The 14,414-nt window shown below is 49.4% G+C and overlaps 1 protein-coding gene across 2 annotated transcripts; it reads left to right on the top strand.

Annotated features, from left to right (window-relative positions):
• Positions 1-2,247: 2,247 nt before the first annotated feature.
• SLC35B1 (solute carrier family 35 member B1) lies at positions 2,248-10,225 on the top strand. Of its 2 annotated transcripts, none has more exons than XM_066263901.1 (9): positions 2,248-2,484; positions 3,168-3,271; positions 3,850-3,980; positions 4,260-4,290; positions 4,861-5,018; positions 5,984-6,110; positions 7,270-7,376; positions 7,535-7,688; positions 10,000-10,225. In XM_066263901.1, the coding sequence occupies exons 1-9, from the start codon at positions 2,279-2,281 to the stop codon at positions 10,050-10,052; spliced, it is 1,071 nt and encodes a 356-aa protein (XP_066119998.1). In that variant the 5' UTR covers positions 2,248-2,278; the 3' UTR covers positions 10,053-10,225. The 2 variants fall into 2 exon arrangements, with proteins under 2 accessions (XP_066119998.1, XP_066119999.1); XM_066263902.1 differs by having other exon boundaries at positions 2,345-2,484; positions 3,875-3,980.
• The last annotated feature ends 4,189 nt before the right edge of the window (positions 10,226-14,414 follow it).

Genomic DNA, 14,414 nt, shown 5'->3' with positions numbered 1-14,414 from the left:
GATTGAGGTTCTATTCAGTATTTTGGGGGTTGAGGGGGTGGGATGGAGAGTGAGAGTATTGTATTATATTGGTCACTTCATCCTTCATAAGGAGCCTTTAATTAACACCTAATGAATGATGCTGATGAACAGAGTCCCTGTCCTCAAGCCACCAGGCTGGGATTCTTTCCACGGGCACATAAGCGGCGGATCCCCTGAAAGGCTGCCCAGAAAGAGGAGTGTGGTGGAGGAGCGGGGAAGGAGTTATCCTCGAGGGAGTCTGGAAAGGTGCTCTAGGGAGGGTGGGTTGCAGAGAGGAAATGAGGGTGGCCAGTGGGAGACAGTTTGACACTGTGGGTGCCCCTTGACTAGTAGAAAAAACTGTTCTTGTGTTTTTGCTGCCTCTCAGCAATGACAGTGCCACACCTGTAAGAGCTCTTAGGCTTTTGGTGGAAATAGGAATAACCATCCCAACATCCTGATGGTGCTTTGCGATTTACAAAGCATTGTTTTAAAAGACGTTAATTTTCATTGTATGGATGAAAAGTTGACTACCTCAAGGGCAGTCATAACTATCTGAAAGACCTCAAGACAAACTCCTAAGGCAGCTATCCCAACTAAGATTCATTGGTTTGGTATGCATCAGATAACCCTGTTAGGTGCTTGCATAAAATGTCACTGAAATATTACAACAACCCAATGAGAGATGTGATAAATCCCACTGTACTTCTGAAGGAAGGACAGAAACATTGAATAACAGATACAATGCTGGGACTGGAAACCAGAGCACTTGAATCCACTACCCATGCTTCTAACCACAGCACTCTCCACCTGTTATTCCCATTAATTTCAGGTGAGGGAACTTGACTCAGAGGTGTGAATTGTTTCAAATCCCAACTGGTGAAAAGGCAGAGCTGGGAAATGGAACCCAGGTCTCTCACCCAGCTACTGCAGTGCCGTGCAATCACTGACTGATTCGTGGACAAGATACTGGGCAAGGGCGAATGTGTGGGGGTCCCTCCTCCCTCACTAGTATAATAGAGAGAGGAGGTTGAGGACAGACCTCATATTCTATCCTTACCCCTCCCCCTGAAAGATATTTGGCCTACTCCCCAAAGCCTTAGTGAGTCAGGCCCAGAGTGATGGGTGTGGTGCTGCCCTGAGTTTCCTTCCTCTGCCCGAGGCTGTGCCAAAGGAGCAGGCTGCTAGAAGGGGAGAAGGAACCTCTACCCAAACAGCAGCCCAGAGTGCAGTCAAGTGGGGCTCTGGGGTGGGTAGTGAGAAGACCTGGGGTTAGTCTTGCCCTAGTTCTTGGTGTCAGCAGGTGGATGTCCAACACCTGGATAAAGGAGGGTGGTCCTACCAGGAGCTCAGTAATAGGAAAGAATCTGGAGGGCAGCAGGAAGATCTGCCGCATGGTTGGCAAGTTGCAAGGCCCTAAAGAAAACTCACTTCAGTAACCGTCCATTTACACCTCTGAGATGTGAGGAAATAAGATTAGGGTTGAGAAAGTAATGACAAATAATACTTTAAACTTGAACAGCACACTTCACAGCTTATAAAACACTTCCACAAACAGCTCATTTGATCCTCAGAACAGGCAAGAGGTGACAAGGTGGCTATTACTAATTATCTATTCCTAGTTTACAAACAGAAAACTGGCTCAGAATTCAGGCGTCATGCGTAGGTTGCCCTGCCTTTAAGTGAAGGAACTTACTTAGACAAGAGCCCAGCCGCCTTTAAAAGCCTAGCGAAATGCTTTAGGCGGAGAATCGCTCTTAAAAGCCATACCTTGAAAGTTCTGTAAAGGGGTTAGAGTCGCTGATGCAAGGCAGCGGCTAGGGGGCGCTAAGGCTCCACTAAGAGTTTCCTGACGTTAGGACCCAGTAGAAGCTTGATTGAAGACCGACGGGGGAAAAGACTATTTGATTTTCCCAGCCACCCGCATCCCCCTCCTCCCCGCACACTTGTCTGTCTTCACATAGCACAGCCAATCGGTGGCCTCCACATCCTTAGACATCATCATTCTGCGTCCGCGTAACTCCTAGGTCATCCAGTTGAGCTCCGGGTTGCAGTTGTCCTCGGAGTTGCCTGATCGGAAAAATCTCAAGAGCAAGACACTAAACTCAAGACAGCTGGCTTCCTTAGCCACCAGGGACAAAGCCAAGGTCTCAGAGCAAATTTCCTTTCCTTTGAAGCGGTTTCTGGTTCTGAGGAGTTTCCCCCCTCGGCGGCCCTGAGCTGGCATTTCTGGCGGTGGCTGTTGGGCCCTGCAGAGCGGCGGTCGCATGCAGCTCCTATGAGGCCCCTGTCGCCGGTCGGCGATGTCCGGCTGGAACTATCGCCGCCGCTGCCGCTGCAGGCTGTGAGCGGGTCTCCGGTAGGGTCGTCTGGGCGTCTCATGGCCACTAGCAGCTCCCTGGTGCCCGACCGGCTGCGCCTGCCGCTCTGCTTCCTCGGCGTCTTTGTCTGCTATTTCTACTATGGGATCCTGCAGGAAAAGATGTGAGCGAATCCTCGGGGTCGGAAAGCAGACATTCCCTGCTATCCCGTCCACAGCCTGTGGCCGGGGTCGTGGTCTTCATGCCCCTGTCCTTGGTTCCCTCTTGCCCTCCCGCCCTTCCAGCACCCCGACACCTTTGCAGCGCGGGTCAGCCTCCCCAGATTTCCAAAACGCGAAAGTGGGTCTTTGGGTTCTCGGGACCTGGTGATTTTTCTTTCCTCAATTGCTTTTTTCCCTTGCTGGTTCTGAGGGTCTGGGTTTTACAAGCTGAGACTTACATACCCAAACAGGTTTCCGTGACCTGTGGCGGTTCCTCTTTGGAACTCCCAGATACTTTCAGACAGCTGACTCTTTCTCCCTCGGTCTTGCTGCTGTAGCCCATAATATCCCTTCTGCTGCCAGCGTACTTCGTTTCACTGGCTAATTTCCTACGTTTCTTCTAACTCCATCCTTTACGGATATTCTTGTCCTAGGCTACGGGATTAACAGGCTGGGATGTCAAGTTTCTAAATACAAAAGAATTCGACCGCTTTTGTAAATGAACGTGGTGATCCTTACCAAACTCTTCCTACATCCAGAGAGGCAAGAATAACTTCAAAGCTTTCAGTGGCTCTGGACAGACTAGATGACACTGAAGGAAATATACTGATTTCTCTCCTTTGTTTTTTATGCACTTGATTTCTAGAACAAGAGGAAAGTACGGGGAGGGAGCCAAGCAGGAGACATTCACTTTTGCCTTAACTTTGGTCTTCATCCAATGTGTGATCAACGCTTTGTTTGCCAAGATCTGTGAGTACCTAGATAGTAATCTGTTATGTGCCCCCTTTCCCTTTGTGTCTTGGGCATTAGGCAGTGATCCAGCCTTAAGATCTAAATATTAAAACCCCCACCCTCTTTAGCACTTCACATGGCCTCCCTGTTTAATCTATAAAACTCATGGCTTTGGAACAGAGTAAAACCTTATTTCCTTAAATTAGGCCAACAGAGTCAGAATTGGGCAGAGAATGGGTCTTCTGTGTTTCAGATCCCCGTTGAGAATCCATAAATAAATGTCTTTTGTCCCTTTGATTTTTCTTTATGTGTCAGCTTCAAGCCTGTTTTGAGTTTTCTCTCTGTTCTCTGGGGGCTAGCAGCAAGCTAACTAGTTCCTTGAACTGAATGAGTGCCCCAACCCGGCCCTGCATGTGAAGTGATCTTGTGTTAGGCTTAGGTGGGATTGGAGAGTTGAATAATCTACAGAGATTTCACAGCAACAGAACGGAAATTGCTTGTGACAGACAAGTTGTCTTGGTGGGGCCTCAACGATGCTCAGTGCTCTCTTCTTGGCCCACCAGTTTTCTCTTGTCTGTATTTTTGTCTTCTCCCAGTGATCCAGTTTTTTGACACTGCCAGGGTGGATCGTACTCGAGGTTGGCTCTATGCTGCCTGTTCTATCTCCTATCTGGGTGCCATGGTCTCCAGCAACTCAGCACTACAGTTTGTCAACTACCCAACTCAGGTGAAACCTCAGGGTGGGATGAGGGTTGGCTCAGGAGTTATTTGAAAAGGACTAAGGATTCTTCCTTTGGGTCTGTGAAATAAAAAGGGAGTGTGTTTGAGAATTTTAGGGTGCAAAGGACCATAGATCTGAGGTTTAGCAGTGGTGGGTTGGCCCAGATAGGACTGCTTTCTGAAGTTCTGGTCTCTGGTGCAGGCCCACATTTACTCAACGCAGCACCTAACATAGTACCTGACACATCACAGATGCTCAGAAATTATTTGCTGAATTTAATTTCAGGTCCTTGGTAAATCCTGCAAACCAATTCCAGGTAAGCAAAAGAAGATGGTCTTCCATCTTCCATCCTCACTCTTTCGATAATAAGCTTTCACTTCCTCTGCCTGAGCTCTGTGTCCCTTTAGGCTTCATCCTCTCATCCTGCTATCTTCAGGGACTTCTTCCATTGCTTCTCCCTCCTATCCTATCATCTCTGTCAATTTCAGGGGTGTTGGGTATGCATAAGCTGGGAGCCAGAAGCTTCAACGTGGCCATTTTAGTGTCCTTGTGTTTACATTGCTGTTAGACACCCTGAATCCCATTTTAGTCATCAGTTCCTTTCTCTCAACTTTTTACTCTTTCTCACTATGTCCACCTTTGCCCTGTTCCTTCCTGGACCTTTCACCTTGATTCTCTACCTTTTCCCTGCCTGGTACTCTGTTCACCCTGTTGCTCAATCTTCTCTATCTAGGTGCCAGCTCACACCCTCCTCTTATCCTCTCTATGCCTATCTTCTTGGACATTCTTTTCTCCCATTAGTCTTTGCTTGGCTCCTAAGAGGAGGGTGTTGGGTTTATCAGTGCCTACAGATGCCTGAATTTTCCACTCTCCCTCTTCCCTATAGTCATGCTCCTTGGAGTGACCCTCTTGAAAAAGAAGTACCCAATGGCCAAGTACCTGTGTGTCTTACTAATTGTGGCTGGAGTGGCCCTTTTCTTGTACAAACCCAAGAAAGTGGTTGGGATGGAAGAACACACAGTTGGCTATGGAGAGCTGCTCCTGGTATGTGGTCCTGGAGGCAAAGACAGCCTTTTCCAGTAATCTCAACCAAGGAGAAACCCCACCCAGACAGGCAAAAGGCCAGTTATATGTCTTGAGAGAGGTTGTGGTGTTCCTTGTTCCCGTTTCTGGTCTTTGTCTCTTGCTACATGGTCCTGGCTATGCTAAGGCCGTAGTGGGAAGCCTGAAATATTTAACTCCAGCTCAGCTTGCCTGTGGAAGGGCTGACTCTGAGGCCTGTGTGTAAATGCTCACAGAGATCTGAGAGCACAGAGTGAAGGAATAGTGTGTCTCTCATTGTGGCTTTCTGGGAGCTGAAAATAATACTGTAGTAGCTATTGCTTCTATGTATTTAGGCATTGTCCCAAGTGTTTTGCATACCAATTGATTAGTTTTTACAACAGTAACCTCATAACATCAATAATATTATCTCCATTTTACAGATGAAGAAACTAAAAGAGAGGTTAAGTCACTTGCCCATGGTCACGTGACTGTTAAGTGGCAATTAGTAGCCAACACTGCCCAGGATTCTAACCCAGGCAATGTGACCGTAGAATCAAGTCTCTCGAGCTCTGTCCTCCATGCTGGGAGGCTAACATGCTGGGAACAGATTTTTCTCTCTCCAGCTTTAATGGAAGACTGTGTGGCTCACCACCACCTGTCGTAGGTCCCTGCACACTAGGTTTCAAGGCATCGTATCAGAAAGTATTAGGCTTCCCTGCCCTGTGATGCTACATTACAACCGTGTGGCTAAGATTGCCTGTCATCCTAGTGCCTGGGGGGGACGAGGGAGCATGCGTGGCCTTTCCCCATCCTCCACCCATGACCGAATGGCAGCATTTTTTTCTGAGGACTGTCTTAAGGCAACAGCTTTCTGAGAAATCTCAGAAAGGTGAGAGTCCTGTGCCCTGGGTTAGGGAGGGGCACTGTTGGCCTTCTCACTGCAAGCTGCACCCTTCCTTCGCCAGTTATTATCTCTGACCCTGGATGGACTGACAGGTGTGTCCCAGGACCACATGCGGGCTCATTACCAGACAGGCTCCAACCACATGATGTTGAACATTAACCTCTGGTCGACATTGCTGCTCGGAGCTGGTAAGGAGCAATCTGCTGTTCTTTCCCTGCATCACCAGAGGGCACACTGCCCTTTTCCACTTGGTCTCTGGTTCAGTTGCCAGTTGCTAACTTTGCCCATGCCAAAGTCCTGCCTGGACTCTTAAGATGCCCTGATGTCCAAGCCCCTGAGAATTGTCCTGGAGAACCCTTCACCGGCAGGCTCTGCTTGCTCTGTGTTCCTGGCACAGTCTGGGGTGTACTGTTCCAGGTAACATGGGAGGCACATGGCAGTAGAACAGAGGGGTACCTCGGAACTCACCCTCTTCTGAGGGAGGTAAGACGTTGGATGGAGTGTTTATTTAATTTTTTTATTTTTTTGTATTTTTCTGAAGCTGGAAACGGGAAAAGACAGTCAGACAGACTCCCGCATGCACCCGACCGGGATCCACCCAGCACGCCCACCAGGGGCGACGCTCTCCCCACCAGGGGGCGATGCTCTGCCCCTCCGGGGCATCTCTCTACCACGACCAGAGCCACTCTAGCGCCTGGGGCAGCGGCCAAGGAGCCATCCCCAGCGCCCGGGCCATCTTTGCTCCAATGGAGCCTCAGCAGCAGGAGGGGAAGAGAGAGACAGAGAGGAAGGGGGGGGGGGGGTGGAGAAGCAAATGGGCGCTTCTCCTTATGTGCCCTGACCGGGAATTGAACCCAGGTCCCCCTCACGCCAGGCCGACGCTCTACCGCTGAGCCAACCAGCCAGGGCCTGCAGTGTTTATTAAACATAGTTCGGAAGTGAATATGTTTGCTTTTAAATCAGTGCTTCATAGACTTTTTCCAAATCTGGGCACTTGTAGGAAGTATTTTTTGTATAGCACGCTGGGTTAGCAGAGGAGGCTATGGATGCCTGGAGGTGACCACTGTTGGGGGTTGCCTTGAACGAGGGATGTATGGGTCAGCTCTCCACAGTATCTGCTTTGAGTCACTTTTGCAGAATTAACTAATTAACTTTTCAAGCCTTTCTTGGAAGAGACTAGTTTCCCTAATCAAAAAAATAGGAAAAGTCTGCCTGATGGGACAGTAAAAGCTCCCTCCACACATTTCCCCTGCTCCACCCTCTTTCAGAGTGCGTGGGCGGCCACGTGCCGGTGTAGGCCAGGGTGCCGCGCGCAGATGCACCATTCACGTCGACATTTCCTCCTAGGAATCCTGTCCACCGGGGAGCTCTGGGAGTTCTTGCACTTTGCTGAAAGGCACCCTGCCATCATCTCTAACATCCTGCTCTTTGGCCTAACCAGCGCCCTGGGTCAGGTCAGTGCCTTGAGAGGGGTGGTGCGGCTTCCCTGAGAGACTGGCCAGGCTGGGAGAAGAGGGGTGGCAGGGTTAGGCCTCAGAGCCCGTTTCAGACTTCCGACCTTAGGGCAGACGCCCAAGGAGCAGCCTGACCCTGCCTTGCTCTGTCTGTCTAGAGCTTCATCTTTATGACCGTTGTATATTTCGGTCCCCTGACCTGCTCTATCATCACCACGACTCGGAAGTTCTTTACCATTTTGGCCTCTGTGATCCTCTTCGCCAACCCCATCAGCCCCATGCAGTGGGCGGGCACCGTGCTTGTGTTCTTGGGTAAGTTCCATCCAAAACAGGCGTCTCTGGGCCACGCAGAGATGGTGACAGAGCTTTGCTTTTTATTTTTCCTCTAAATTTTACTTATATATTTATGAACTTATTTATTTTATTTTTTCCGAGAGAGACAGAGAGGGACAGACAGGCAGGAAGGGAGAGAAATGAGAAGCATCAATTCTTCGTTGTGGCACCTTAATTGTTTATGGATTGCTTTCTCATATGTGCCTTGACCAGGGGGCTTTAGCAGAGCAAGTGACCCCTTGCTCAAGCTAATGACCTTGGGCTCAAGCCAGCGACTGTGGGGTCATGTTTGTGATCCCACACTCAAGCTGGCAACCTTGAGGTTTCGAACCTGGATCCTCTGTGTCCCAATCTGATGCTCTATCTGCTGCGCCACGGCTTCGTCAGGCGAAATTATTTATTTTAGAGAAAAAAATTTTGATATAAAATGTAGTTGTCATACAATAGTATATTCAGATGTACAGTCTAGTGATTCGACATCTTTATACTTGATGATGTGATCACCACAGTAAGGCTAGTAATCATCTGTCACCATGCCAAGTCATTACAACATTATTGCCTACATTCCCTATTCTGTGGCTGATTTATTTTATAGATGGAAGGTGGTTCCTTCACCTTTTTCATCCATCCTCCCACCCACCCCACCCCCTTTGGCAACCATCAGTTTCTTCTTTGGTTCTAGAGTCTGTATTGTTTGTTTATTTTGTTTCTTTAGATTCCACATATAAGTGAAATTGTTCAGTATTTGCCTTTCTCTGACTTATTTTACTTAGCATAACACCCTCTAGGTCCATCCGTGTTGTCATAAATGGCAAGATTTCATTCTCTTTTTAAAAAATTTTTTTTTTTCCTTGCATTTTTCCGAAGTTGGAAACGGGGAGACACAGTTAGACAGACTCCCGCATACGCCCGACCAGGATCCACCCGGCGCACCCACCAGGGGTGATGCTCTGCCTACCAGGGGGCGATGCTCTGCCCCTCCGGGGCGTCGCTCTGCCGCGACCAGAGCCACTCTAGCGCCTGGGGCAGAGGCCCAGGCCATCTTTGCTCCAATGGAGCCTCGGCTGCGGGAGGGGAAGAGAGAGACAGAGAGGAAGGAGGGGTGGAGGGGTGGAGAAGCAAATGGGCGCTTCTCCTATGTGCCCTGGCCGGGAATCGAACCCGGGTCCCCCGCACGCCAGGCCGACGCTCTACTGCTGAGCCAACCGGCCAGGGCCTTCATTCTCTTTTTATCACTGAGTAATATTCTGCGTGTGTGTATAGCACATCTCCCTTATCCTTCATCTACTGATGGACACCTAGTTGCTTCCCTGTCTTGACTGTTGTAAATAATCTTGCAGTGAACATAAATTTTTTTGAATTAGTGTTCTCATTCCCTTTGGATAATTACCTAGAAGTAGAATTCCTGGGTTATGAGGTTATGAGGAAACTTTTTTTAAAAAGAGAAAGAGAGCCTGGCCTCTGGTGGCGCCGTGGGTAAAGGATCGACCTGGAATGCTGAGGTCACCAGTTTGAAACCCTGGGCTTGCCTGGTCAAGGCACACACAACAAGCAAGCAAAGAACAACTAATGGGAAGCAACTATGAGTTGATACTTCTTGCTCCACACTGTCCCATCTCCTCTTTCTGTAAAATCAATAAATAAAATCTTAAGAAAGAAAGCATTACCTTTCATACAGACTTCCCAATTAATGAGCATTTCCTTTTAGTGATTTCCTTCCAGTGACTCAGGTTTCCCCAGACACTGAGCAGGGTACAGTTATTGTGCTTGTATGGATGAGCTGAGAGAACAAGCTTAGAATTAATTTTTTTTTTTTTTTTTTTTTTTTAGCTAGAGAGAAAGGAAGGGAGAGAGATGAGAAGCATCAACTTGTAGTTGTGTCATTCTAGTTGTTCACTGATTGTTTCTCATATGTGCCCTGATCTCATATCTATGATCCCATGCTCAAGTTGGTGACCTTAGGGTTTCAAACCTGGGACCTCAGCATCCCAGTTCAACAATCTATCCACTGTGCCACCACTAGTCAGGCAAGCTTAGAAATTTTGACTCTTAGTTTCTTTCAGTCTTGCTGATATATATGTATGTATGTAATTATTAGTATCTTGGTGATTTTTTTCATTTGTGCCATTCTATTTTCTCTGACTATATTCTATAAAACCCATGTTTGGAGACTAGTTCCCCTTAAAACCCCAATTTGGAGAACCAATGCTGACCTTTTCTTTTCCCCCAAAATCGTTGGTAGGTTTTATTTTCCTCCATAATGCTCAGCTCATTTTCTCCCTTTTTATAGGTCTTGGTCTCGATGCCAAGTTTGGGAAAGTAGCCAAGAAGACATCCCACTAGGAAGAGAGACTACCTCCACTGCAAGAATATTAAATTATTATCTCAAATAGTGCTATCTCCTGGGAAAATGGACACATTAGGGATAAAGGACTGGGTTCTAGTCTGTTCATGTGTTTGTTTTTTTTATTTTAAAGGAAGCAAAGTTACATATTAAAAAAATTGGATTTTAACGAGACGGTTGTCAGTTTCTGTTCTTGCTCACCTGGAGCACAGCCTATCGCAAAGGAAGAAAGAGAAGGAGGAGGCAGAGCTTGCGCTCAGTGCCCAGACTGCTTCCCCTCGGGTGTGGGTGCCCCGGTTGGGGGGCTGATTGCTTCAGAGCCTGCCCATCACGGGGGGAACTTGGACAGATTGTGTAGTTGTGCCTGCGTCCTCCATTCCCACGGGTGAGGGTCTCAATGTGCCAGCACAGGTGACTGTTTTAGAGGCATAGAATGTGGAGTCACTTTCTCTCCTAAAGCTCCGGTGGGCAAATATTTCTCTAAGAAACTAGATCTGTTCACTCCTCAGGAAACTTCTCTCGAGGTTGAGGTAAACTGAGTCAGCCTGTGTCTGCTCCTGTTTTCACATTTTCCCACTGCTGCCCCTCTAACCAAAGCTTACCTGAAATTGGAAACTCAGTGGAAAAGTCATGAACAGCCCTGGAAGGTCTGATTCCCTCTCCTCTCTGTTCTCAGTCTGCCTGGTCCCTTCCTGGGGAGGTTGGATTAATCCTCCCTATTCCCCTTCCCCCTTCAGCTGCTAAAGCATTGCAGTCCTCTGCCATCCTGGCTGCACCAGGGTGTCGCCATGCCAGCTTCTGTCTGTTGAAAAGGGATGCTGGCGGAAGGCATGGTGGCTGAGGGCTGGCACAGCGCCGCTCTTGTGTGTTCTGGGTGGCAGTGGGGGGGATAAGGCGGAGCATGGAGCAGAGCCACCTGCCCACTGCTGCCTTCGGAGTTGGAAATCACAGTCCTCCAGGACCACACTTTACACATGAAAGTGCATTTCCACCAGCTGCAACTTTCTCTCCATCTGTTAAGCAGCCCCGGCCCCTGAGCGCTCCAGATGGGAGCCCAGCCTCCTTCCTGAGCCTGCCTTGCCACCCCCCGCCCAGCCTTTCAAGCCCTGCCTCAGCCGTGCTCATTTCCCTCTCCAGGGGCCCAGGTGTTGCTGCCGCTCTGCCTGTGCAGGCCCTCGCTCCTTTTGAACTATCGACAGAAGAGGTGGATGTGCATCTGGCCGAACTTCCTTCCTTCACCCCTTTCCCTGCTGTTTTTCCACCCTGAAAGTTGTATCAATTAGCTCTTTCTCTATTGGACTGAGGATAGTTCTTCCAAATGGTCCTCTCTTGTGTATTGGTTAGGTAGAGCATGTTACCAGGGCCGGGGGGCCTACTGTTTTAACTAGAGACGTTTTCCCACCTATCAGACCAATCCCCTCCCTCAACCCCCTGCCATTTCCAACCAGCTGTCCCAGACATGGCTAATACTAGGCACCAAGAGCAAGACCAAATTTTCAACAATTCAGCGTGGCTCTGCTGATACTAAACAAGCATATCCTACCAATGATGGGCTAGGAGCCCAGCTCTGGTAGGTTCCTTCGGTCCCCTGTCCATTAACCTGACACACTTCCTTCTGCGTGCCCCATACTGCGAATACAGGGGGCGTTCAGAGTGGAGTAGGACCAGTCCTTGCCCTTTAAGGGGGTTCATAGTCTAATAGAAGGGTAAAAGTCACCCCACCTCAGACATTCGGGGGTAGCAGGGAAGGTGCCTGGGCAAGGTGAGGCTTGAACTGGAGAGAGTGGGAAGATGAAAGAAAGAGGAATGAGCTTTGGCTCCACTGCCAAGTAGAAAATGGGGTTTGAAACTGCCTGGCTTCTCCCCATCCTGCCTCCAATCAGTTCAGTGAGAGCTCGAGCAGAAGAGCGGCTCTGCAGTGAGACCTCTTTCAGCTCAACTGGAAGAAATACAGTTGGAAATATGTTAGCTGACGGTGTGTTCGGGGTGGTGCACTTACAGGATCCCAGGACCTGAGAGCGCCAGGTTAGACTCCAGCCAGGTTAGACTCCAGCCAGGTTAGACTCCAGTCGGTAACACTCTTCGGTTATAATAGGGCTGATAAATGTGAAATACCAGACAAGTTCAAACAGAAGGATTGTTGATCCCTAACCCTGGGTGGCCTGATGCTTCGGGTTTCTCAAGATCAAAGGACTTTCATGTGTAGTTAATTCTCAGCTATGTGTAGAAGGGAGGGAACCAGCACAGATTGCCAAACGCCGTTCCTGGTCTGGGCTGTATTGGACTTAACGTCTACTTTGGTCCAACCATCAGGTCTGCGTCCTCAGCTGTTTGTGCTTGGGCTCGTGGTAGAGTGGCTTTTCCATGTCCTGGACACCTCTTAGCCTAGGGCAAGGGGAGTGACCTACAGATGTGACGGGGTAGAACCATGGGGAAGGCTATTCTGGAATTAAACATTAGAAGAAAGAAAATTATACGTTGTATTTCCAAGGATTTAAAGGGGCAGGAATTAGACACTAGCTACTCTGTAAAGTGAGGAATTTAGGACTGGATGGTGTGTTTCCTGGCAGCCCTGAGACGCCCTTGTGAGGACCGAGCAAGCATCTGCATCTTTTAGAAATGGAAACCAAGTTAGGGCAGGTGGGGCGACCCGCGGAAGGCCTCTGGGCATGGCCCTGCCGTATTCGCTGGCACTCCAGGCCCCCCAAGCTCCGGTCGTACCTCGGACCCCTGCCTTCTGAGGGAGAGGAGCAGGCTCTGCAGTCTGTCTGATCCTGCTTGACAGTGGAACAGTTTGCACATTTTATGAGTGGTGCTGGTCACTTTCCCCGGGTAGCCTGGCAGAGAAACTGTCCTCTCTGTGGGATCATTTGGCCCTTCCCACTGAGAACACACCAGCTGTCTTTAGGAGCAGTCATCTTGTATTGATTGAGCTCCTCCTTCCCCAACACATTTTGGTCTGTGACATTCTATCCTTACTGCACTCCTGGGGAGAGCCTGTGCCAGGAACAAGTCTCCCCATATTTGGAATAGGAGCCAGGAGTGCATCAGCTGAAGGTCACAGGAGTCTGGGAGGGCAAGGCCCCAAAGTGGGTCACCATGTACCACAGAGCAGGTCAGGAAACCTGCTTGGACTTCCTGGTCCAGGGGAACTTCCAAGCAATTGCAGGACTGACATAGGTATGCTGGCCTTCTTCCTCCCCCCCCCAAGTAAAGACATAAAAAAATCTAATATCATCATTGTGACTTATAAAAGGGCATTTTAACTCTAAAAACTTTAGGAAAAGCTATCTATTTCAGAATAAAGGGCACTTCTTCCAAAGAAATTATAGTTGGAAATTATACCACTATGTAGAAAATGAGATAAATTTTAATTGCAGAAAATGTTCAACATAAAACACCCAATGATAATACATGGTTGGGTATTTCATGATGGTTCCTTTGCTACCACTTGGTCAGTTCGGGAGTCGTATTCCACAAGGTGGTCCACGAGAGCTGGAATGTCACATAAGCATGCGGACAAAGATGGAAGAAAGTAACGTGCAATGAGGTTTTACATCTTTTAGAACATTCTGAGTGCAAACCAAAGCCCCTGACCCAGGCTACTTCTGCATCCCTCTACAGGGCCAGGAGCAGGCTGTGGGGGCCAGGAGGCTTCCCAGTGAGGGCTGCAGGAGGGAGACTTGGCTCCCCTGCTCCAAGGTCTCCCCGAACGTCCAGGCCATGGCTTTGCTCACCTGGCTCAGTGTCCAGAACTTGTCCTGGAAGGTTTCACCTACTGGTGAAAGCCAATTTCTGACAGCACAGCCCTCAGCCTGGGAATCAGTGGACTGTGCCTGCCATGGCAGGAAGGATGGGAAGCACCCTGGCTGGATAGCTCAGTTGGTTAGAACATTGTCTCGATACGCATAGGTTGCCAGTTCGATTCCCGGTCAGGACACTTACAGGAATAGATTGATGTTTCTGTCTCTCTCCCTCTCTTCCCCTCTCTCAGAAATCAATTAAGAAATAAAAAGGGCCCTGGCTGGTTGGCTCAGCGGTAGAGCGTCGGCCTGGCGTGCGGGGGACCCGGGTTTGATTCCCGGCCAGGGCACATAGGAGAGGCGCCCATTTGCTTCTCCACCCCCCCCCCTTCCTCTCTGTCTCTCTCTTCCCCTCCTGCAGCCAAGGCTCCATTGGAGCAAGGATGGCCCGGGTGCTGGGGATGGCTCCTTGGCCTCTGCCCCAGGCGCTAGAGTGGCTCTGGTCGCGGCAGAGCGACGCCCCGGAGGGGCAGAGCATCGCCCCCTGGTGGGCAGAGCGTCGCCCCTGGTGGGCATGCCGGGTAGATCCCTGTCGGGCGCATGCGGGAGTCTGTCTGA

This window comes from Saccopteryx bilineata, chromosome 2 (assembly GCF_036850765.1).
Source record: "Saccopteryx bilineata isolate mSacBil1 chromosome 2, mSacBil1_pri_phased_curated, whole genome shotgun sequence".
NCBI lineage: Eukaryota > Metazoa > Chordata > Mammalia > Chiroptera > Emballonuridae > Saccopteryx > Saccopteryx bilineata.
Note: the sequence above shows the minus strand (reverse complement) of the source record. Positions and strands in the feature narration are given on the sequence as shown.